The sequence below is a fragment of the Orycteropus afer genome, unplaced genomic scaffold (genome assembly GCF_000298275.1).
Source record: "Orycteropus afer afer isolate SDZICR_OR568_19922 unplaced genomic scaffold, OryAfe1.0 scaffold00114, whole genome shotgun sequence".
Lineage (NCBI taxonomy): Eukaryota > Metazoa > Chordata > Mammalia > Tubulidentata > Orycteropodidae > Orycteropus > Orycteropus afer.
Genome location: NW_006921701.1, coordinates 7452425 through 7461663, shown reverse-complemented (window position 1 = coordinate 7461663; position 9239 = coordinate 7452425). Strand labels below are relative to the sequence as shown.

The 9239-nt window shown below is 38.9% G+C and overlaps 1 protein-coding gene across 1 annotated transcript in view; it reads left to right on the top strand.

Annotated features, from left to right (window-relative positions):
* The window catches only part of MIX23 (mitochondrial matrix import factor 23), a 53489-nt gene that overhangs the window by 7453 nt on the left and 36797 nt on the right, over nt 1-9239 (top strand). Inside the window, exons 2-3 of the mRNA XM_007943906.2 lie at nt 6966-7091; nt 8599-8745. Coding sequence (XP_007942097.1) covers nt 6966-7091; nt 8599-8745 — 273 coding nt within the window. The remainder of the gene's footprint in view (nt 1-6965; nt 7092-8598; nt 8746-9239) is intronic.

The window sequence follows — 9239 nt, the reverse complement described above, 5'->3', positions numbered from 1 at the left end:
GGGCAATCCTACTTCTGTAGTGATACTGCCTCAGAAACCCAAGGAGGGGTCGCTATGAGTTGGGTTTGACTCGACGGCATATAACAACAAGAAGTGTCTTTTCTGTGGCATTTATGAATAGTTCACAGTTCTCAGCAATCCCTGAACCAATATATTTGTTTAAAACGAAAACCAAAACTCACTGCCATTAAATTGATTCTGACTCATAGTGACCCCCTTTGGGTTTCCGAGGCAGTAAATCTTTATGGAAATTGATTGCCCAGTCTTCCTTCCGCGGAGTGCCTGGTGGGTTTGAACTGTTAACCTTCTGGTTAACAGTCAAATGCCTTAGGCACTGTACTAACAGAGCTCCTTATATATATATTAGTTTAGAGACTATCATATTTCCTGGAATTCAATGTTGTAGGTAGAACTTTCTGTGATGGTGAAAATATTCTGCATTTGCAATATCCGATATGGTACCCAGTAGCCACATGTGGCTGTTGAGTACTTAAAATATGGCTAGTACAACTGAAGGACTAAGTTAATTTCAATTTAAATAACCTCCTGTAGCTAGTGTTTACCATACTGAAAGTCTAATTCTAGATCATATACTGGTAATTCTTTAGTGCGCAACAAAACTGATATATTTGATAATTCACATTTGACAGTTCCCTTGGTAAGACTGTGAAATTGATTGATTCATTACCTACTTAATGCACATAAACTCCTATTGCTGTATAAGGAACTGAACTGTGTCCAAATTATTTCATTGAAGGGAAATTTAGTTGTAGTGATTACAGTATAGCAGTGTTCATTCAAAACTGATTAAAGTTCAGAGTAAATAAAAAGCCTAGGGAATATCTAGCTATATAATCTTTCACCTGGATTGCTGCATTAACCTTGTAGCTTTGATCTCCTCTTGTTTCTGTCCAACTCATTTTTTCCATACTTTAACCTGAGTAGTCATTTCAAAACACAAATGATCATGTAACCCCACCCTCACTTAAAGCACTCCATTGGTTCCTCACTGTTCTTAGGAAAAAAACCAAAATCTTATAACAGGATCTATAATGGTAAACCTCATGTTTTACAGTTTTCTCTTATTCTCTGTACTTAAGCTACTTGTCCTCATTGAAATTTTTCTATGGACTGCTGTGACATCATTCTTCCTCCTCTCCTTTTAGATACTTACATGCCTTTTTAACCATCAGCCCCCTGCACTTCCTAGTCTCTCTCATTGATTTCCTGTAATTCCATCAATTTAAATAATATCAGTTTGTTAATATAACTCCAGCCCTGACCAGTGGCAGACTGATACGTTCAACTTTGCTCAACTTTTCCACTCAGTTGTTGTTGTTGTTGTTGTTATGTGCCGTCGAGTCGGACCCGACTCATAGCAACCCCTCCTTGGGTTTCCGAGGCAGTATCACTACGGAAGTAGATTGCCCCATCTTCCTTCCAAGGAGTGGCTGGTGGGTTTGAACCGCCAGCCTTCTGGTTAGCAGTCAAGTGCCTTAGCCACTATGCTACCAGAGCTCCCTTCCACTCAGTTAGTGAATAGAAATCTCAAACTTACCAGGTCCCAAGCACTATGGAATATTTCAAACATAGACAAAAGGAGAGAAAGTAATACCATAAATTCCTGTGTACCATCCCCCCAGTTCCAACAATCTGTGGTAGGTCTCATTTCATTTATCCTGCCACTCTCCCTCCCCCAACAAAATTTCTTTAAAACTCATCCCAGACATTATATTTTTTCTTCTGTAAATATTTCAATCTCTAAAAGATTATAGTTATTAACACAATACCAATGTCACATCCAAACAATTCACAGTCATTCTTAATATCATCAAATATCCTTAAATCAGAGCGGAACTTTTGGTCTTTCTAGTTCTTTGAAATTTTTTCCTCTGGCAGACTCCCCACCCCCATCAAGGAATGGCACCACCATCCATTCAGTCGCTTACATTTCAAACCTAAGAGCCATCCCATTTTCTTTTCTTATCCTCTACCATTTCATCAGCAAATGCCATCATTTGTACCTTCAAAATATATCCTGAAGCTATCCACCAAACCAAAACAAACTCACTGCTGTCAAGTCAGATCCAACTCATAGCCACCCCTCCTTGGATTTCCGAGGCGATATCACTACGGAAGTAGATTGCCCAACCTTCCTTCCAAGGGGTGGCTGGTGGGTTTGAACTGTCAGCCTTCCGGTTAGCAGGCAAATGCCTTAGGCAGTATGCCACCAGCGCTCCCCGGGTATCCACAGCTCCCTAATTATTCTGCTACTGCTTTATCAAACCATCTTTATCTCTTGCTTAAACCACCATAGTAGTCTTCTAAATGGTCTCCTTGTTTCCGTTCTCCACCTCCTGTAGGCCATTATCCACCCAGCAGCCGAAGTCATCTTTTAAAACATTAATCATGTTATACCATTCTCTTGCCTAAAACCCTGTTGCCTTTAGAACAGAAGCCTTAAATCATTTCCATGGTCAATATGATCTGCTCTGATCTGCTCTACTCTTTTTTTAAAAAAATTTTTATTGTGATTTGGATGAAAGTTTACAGAACAAATTCATCTTCCATACAGCAGCTCATATATACTTTTATCTCATGACATTGACTATAATTTCCCACAGTGCAACAGTTCTTCTTCCACTTCCTTCTCATAGTTACCTCTTCCCTGTGTCCTTACCTCCCGTGCGCTCCTGCCACTCCCCAGCTGTCTCCCTATACATAGGCAGCCATTCTATTCTCCCATGATTGATCTCTCCAAAGAGTGTATCTACCTAATTAAATGTAAATGCCTGCCTTTTGTTTGGCTGGAAGCCACAGGGGTGAGTTCAGTTCCAGACCTGAAGGGCAGCTAGGGGCCATAGTCTCCGGGGTTCCATCAGGCTCTATCAGACCAGAAAACCTAGGGCCCCCCCCCTTTTTTTTTAATGATTTTGAGTTTTGTTCATATTTGTTCCACTCTATCCAGGATCTCCCACATAGATCCCCTTCTGAGTGGTTGACAGTGGTAGCCGGGCCCCATCTATTTCTTCTGGTTTCATAGTCATATAGGCTGAGGATCACATGATGTACCAGTCGCTTGGACTAATTGTTTTCACTCGTCTTTGATTTTCTTCATTCTTCTTTGCTGTGGATGAGGAGAGACCCATCACTGCATCTAGATGGTCTCTTGCAAGCTTTTGAGATTCCAGTCACTGTGCACCAAAGTAGGATGTGGAGCAGTGTTTTTGAGTAGTATGTTGTGCCAATTGAGCTTGATGTCCTCTGCAACCATGGTCCCAAGCCCACAGGTCCAACTACTTGGTCCCTTTGGGTAGGTGCTGTGGCCAAGAAGTGACTACAACCTTGACCCTTGCCAGCTCTACTATATACCTCGGAATTCTTACAGAACATACAAATATGCTTGTAGAAACATTGTCTGCCAACCTTATGCATGGTCATGGGCACACTCCCCCAGCATAGACATACCTAATAGTTCAGCCTGTCCACCAATCTATCCACCTTTATGATCTGATCTACTCTTGACATCACTTCATAGCACTTTCCTTATTATTCGTTCCAGACCTACCTGCTTGTCTTTGGTTCTTCAAGTACCCCAATGTTTGTTCTCAGATTTTTCACTTTTTCTCCCAGATGGTATTATAGTTTGCTCATTCTCATTACTCAGGTCTCAGCTCAAGTGTTAACATCCTCAGAGAGGCCTTTCTTGAGCACCCTACTAAAGTAGCCCTCTAGCCCCATCCAGTCACTCTTTATCCCCTTACCTTAGTTTATTTTCCCCTTTAGTACTTTTCATTATCTGCAATTATACTTGTTTATTGTCTACCTTCCCCTACATGAATTTTACCTTCATAAGAGCAAGGACCTTTTCAGTTTTATTCACTAGTGTAGCCTGGTGATGATAACCTTAAAAAACTAAAACCACTGTCATCAAGTCAATTCTGACTGAGCCACCCGACACCCGACAGGCCGAAGTAGAACTGCCCCATAGGGTTTTCAAAGCTGTAAATATTTTGGAAGCAGACTGAGTCATCTCTCTCCTGCTGAGCAGCTGATGGGTTTGAACTGCTGACCTTTTTGGTTAGCAACTGAATACTTCAACCACAGTGTCAGCAGAAGGCCTCTTAAACATGATAGGCATTAGTAAATATTTTTTGAATGAAGAGTGAGTTAATAAATGAGTGTGGTCTGTGATGCTCTAACTGCTGCTTATGCTTAAAGAAGATTGCCAAGGGCTTCCACAATTTGTTAGGAATTTACCACTGTAAAGCCTGAAAGGTCTCTTAACCAGAAGCCTTTAGTATGGAGATTGACACGTCCCCATGCTGAGCCCTAATACCTATAGTAAATATCCCATACCTCAGAGCCTTTTATCAGAAATCTGCATGGCTCCAAGAAGCCTCTTACCCACCTTTGAAGACTACGAGGGCTCTCACCCCGGGGTTTCGCAGAGAATATGCACATATCAAAGAGATCCACCCACCCGGCCCGAGAAATCTCTCACTCACCTTTGAAACCAGGGGAATTCCAACCTGCCCCAAATTCCCAAACCCCTATCATAAAAACCAAATTACTCCACCCTATGCTTCTCTATAAATATTTCTTAATGTAAGAGCACGGGGTCTTTTGTTCAACCCACTGCGAGGGTGAAAGCAAGGACCCTAACTTAAGTTAGCTAATAAACTTTCCTATTGCTTTTTGCATTGTCACATGTTAGCAATTTATTCACCCCAAACTACTCCTTCATAACCTGGGCACAACACGACTTACTGACATTATGTATTTTCCACTGTACATAGCACATTATTTAAAGGAGTAGGTGCCCAGTGAATATGTTGAGATTATTTCCTAATAATTCCAGTTTACAGAGAATGATATTATGAACAAATACAGGAAAAGAGGATATTATCATGAGTTTGGTTTTAGACCTGACATTTGCCTTTGTTTTAATGCTTTAGAAATATGGGGCTAGCCTTCCACAGGCTGTTTTACTTCTAGAATGGGGTCTAGAAAAGGCCATTAAATTTGCTAAGTAAAGATCAGCGGAATGATTTGAACAGATTTAGACTGGATGGACTAAATGGTATTGTAATTAGAAACTAAATGGTTATTATAATTGGAAACAATATTCATTAATGGAGAAGTAGTCAAATAAATTGTGATGTTGCCATAGAACAGAATATTTATGCAGCTGTTAAAAATGTCTTCACAGCATTTTAGTTGAATTGGTTTAGGTCGTTAATTAAAGTTTGGCCAGTGAAAAAAATAGAATAGATGTTAAAGGAGATAGAGGATCAGACAAGTTGCTTTTAGCATGCATAAATGTTGAATGTTAGCTTGTTGGATGTTTTCAATGATAAGTATGTTTCAGTATTATACACTTTCAGCTTTTTGATTTGTCAGTGACTTTTTCTTTTCAGTGTAAATTTAAGAAACAAAAGAGAAAAATATATTATTGGAAATCTTTTCCAGCGCTTATGTTAGCTGAAGACAGAAGATGGCTGATGCCCTGCCTTTCTCTAATGACAAATGTAAAGTGCTTTAATGAAAATGTGAGGAGAAGGGACATGCTGTGAGGTATACTCACCAGAGTCTTTCTTAAGCTCTTTCCCTGCCTTTGGTATTTATTTTTCTTTTGGTTGGTTTTTTAGGCATTGAAGGCTTTTTGAGAGGGTAATCCTTGGGAAGGGAGCTCTGGTAGCGTAGTGCCTAAAGCATTTGACTGCTAACCAGAAGGCTGGTGGTTCAAACCCACCAGCCACTCTTCGGAAGGAAGATTGGGCAGTCTGCTTCTGTAGGGATACCCCCTTGGAAATCTAAGGAGGGGTCGTTATGAATCAGATCCGACTCCATGGCTGTGAGTTTTTTTGTGAAAATCCTTGGGAAATGTGAGGTAGGATTACTAAGAAAAGGTAAAACTAATTACTACTTGATCTGTGAACAAGAGAGTCATGAAGAAGTTTGATTTCTTTTGTAGCAGCATGTCTTGCTTTACTTATATTTATTACAAAAATAACACACAATCATAGTAAAAAAAAAAATGTAAATAGCCTGAAAGAGTATAGATTAATTTTCTGCAAGTTAACCTCTGTCAGTTTCCTATATATCTACGTGGTGTAAACAGTTAATGCATTTAGCTATTAACCAAAAGGTTGGAGGTCCAAGTCTACCCAGAGGCACTTCAGAAGACAGGTCTGGCAATGAAAACCTTATGGAGCATGGTTCTATTATGACACACCTTGGGTCACCATGAATTGGAATTGACTCAGCTGGTTAGGATGACATAATTTTCTCTCTAGTACTGCATTTAGAGTGATCAGTAAAGAGGGAATAGAGCAAACAATTATGCTGGCTTATTTTGGAGAATTTGTGGTAATCCAGGTCAATATTGTTGTTGTTAGGTGCTATTGAGTCGGCTCTGACTAATAGCAACCTTTTATATACAGCAGAAAGAAACTCTGGCCGGTCCTGCGCCAGCCGCACAGTCCTTGCTGTACCTGAACCCATCATTGCAGCCACTGTGCCAGTCCATCTTGTTGAGAATCTTCCTATTTTTCTCTGAACCTTCACTCTACCAAGCATGATATCCATCCCCAGGGAATAGTCAAAAGAACCCTTTATTGGCTATATGCTGGATTGGAAAAGAACGTATAGTGTTTGCTAAGCACCATATCAGCCAACAGTATTTTAAAATGAGTATAATGGCCTTTGTCCTTAAGACTATCACAGTGGAGCTGGGGAGATAGAGTCCGTGCCCACTGTTTACTGTTATATAACCTACCTCCCATCCGTGTAAGAAAGATTTTCCTATGATTGTCACTATATTTTGCATTATTTTCCCATTCTAACTTAAATTGTAAAATATTCCAGAGTCCAGAGTTTTATTATTTTTGGTTTAAATGCTTAGTTTTTAACCACTTAATTTTTTATTTAGGTTATTATTCTTTCATTTTAAATGTGTATAGGAATTACTCAAGGTGATGAGGACGATTGATGACAGAATAGTACACGAATTAAACACTACGGTTCCAACAGCTTCCTTTGCAGGGAAAATTGATGCCAGCCAAACCTGTAAACAACTTTATGAGTCTGTAAGTGTCCTTTTGATCGTTCTTTTGTACCTCTTTTATGCCTTTCTTTGCAGGCAAAATAAGAAACTAATTGGTGGATAAAAGAATGACGTTTTATTTTCCCTTGCTCATACTTGAGAATGTGCATGAGTTTCAGTCTGATTTCTACAAACTAAAGTAATTGTGTGACCTGCATGAGTCTGTGAAGAGACAGTTCTCAAGAACAGGAGCCGTCATTTTTTTGTCCCGTCATCTGCAGTCTTTAAGAAAACTTTATGCACAAAAGAAGGAAGGGGAAGGAACAGTGAGACAAGAGCAAGGACTTTGAATGAATCGGTTCTGGGAAGCTAGACAGCTAATATGAGGAAGAATCAAACGCTTCACACCTGTATCTTTTTTCTTTCCTCACTTATCAAAAAGGAGAACAGAAGCAGTTAGGGGTTGGGAAAGAAGGAAGGCCACAAATAAATTACCCTTTTCTGAGGCTTTTGGCTTCTCAAGTACATATTTTTTTCATTGCCTCTGAAAGATTCCCTTAATCTCACTTTTTAAAGTATCATTAGGATATGTTCTTTTCAAAGGGAAGAGGGAATGATATTACAAGGAACAAGGTGACACTTTGTTTACATTTTAGCTGGAAGGAACCACTATTATTTATGTACCATTAATTGTTATGGCAAATACACGTTGTATTAGTGCTTTTATTTGCCTCTCTCCAAAATGTTTGGAGTATCATCAAAATTTGTCTGTGATCGTTGGAGTGTGTTTGAAACATGACTGTCACGTCTTGTGTATCAAGGCAACAGATAGATAAGAATTGTGTTAATTTGCTATATCACAAGTTACTAAAGAGTTGTTTTGTTAAATGTCCTTATTTTCAGACAGCACACACAGTTAATCAAGCCAATAATCTGTGCTTCATACATAACTTTTCTTATTAATACTTGTGAAGGACAACTATGTATATAATAACATAGGTAAATGTAACATTTTATATTTTATAAAGGTAAATATAGCATTCTTTGTTTTTCTTTATTGTAACTAAGAGCTTCTCTACATCACTAAGTTTACAATTTCTTTCACTTGGTAACATCTTGAGACTGAAAAAGATACAAAAGGACAAAATAAAGGAGAGGAAGAATAATGATAAGCAGCCAAGAAAGTGTGTGAGGGTAGGAGTAGTAGGGCATAGGAAAAGGTGAATGGAATGATGGGGAGAGAAAGGGATTTGGATAAAGGTGACAGATGAAGAGTCAAGCGGGGGGAGTGAAGGAAGAGTGGAGCAGGAAACCCTGGCAGCATGTTGAAGATGAAGACAACCCTTGCTCTTTCCATCTGAGATGTGCTTGACCTTTATCTGATTTTGAGTAGTTAGCTGGCTCAGCATGATCTCCTCATCCATAGATACAGTTTTAAAAGTTGTTTTAGAAATTATTAGATGTCTGTCATCTTACAATAAGCATTTTTGAAATGCTAAAATGTCATAAATTGATGCGATTTTTCCCTTTTTATTCCTTTGTTCTTTTAGTTGATGGCAGCTCATGCCAGTAGAGACAGAGTCATAAAAAATTGTATAGCTCAGACTGCAGCAGTGGTAAAAAACCTCCGAGAAGAGAGAGAAAAGAATTTGGATGATTTAACGTTATTAAAGCAACTTAGAAAAGAACAGACAAAGGTAAGTTGAACAGAATTTGTATTTCTGAGGCAAAGTTTTTCTACATTTAGCCTTCAAAATAAAGGTGGTTTTTAATATGAAAAATTTAGCATAAGGTAGGGTCGTTAAAAAGAAATGTCCAAGAGAGCAATGCTTTGTTTACAGTGGGTTTATTGTGTAACATAACTTCCATTCCTTTATTTGTTCCCAAACTGTTAAAGACAGGAGCAGTACAGATCAATACCATGTCAGAAATTCTGGGAAATTACATTTGTATCTACTTCTGAATGCTTCCCTTGAAAGGAAACATTTCTTAACATATTTTGAAACTATTTCCTTCTGGTTTCATTCTGTAGAAGTCGGCTGAAATGTGGTACAGCTTGTTTAACTTCAAGATATTACCTTCTTGGCAATGTACCAAATGTGAGTGACCAATATGGCAGCATTGAGGATGAGAAAGACATAGAGAGGTACATGGGAGATACAGACAACAAATATGAACCCTTTTGTACATA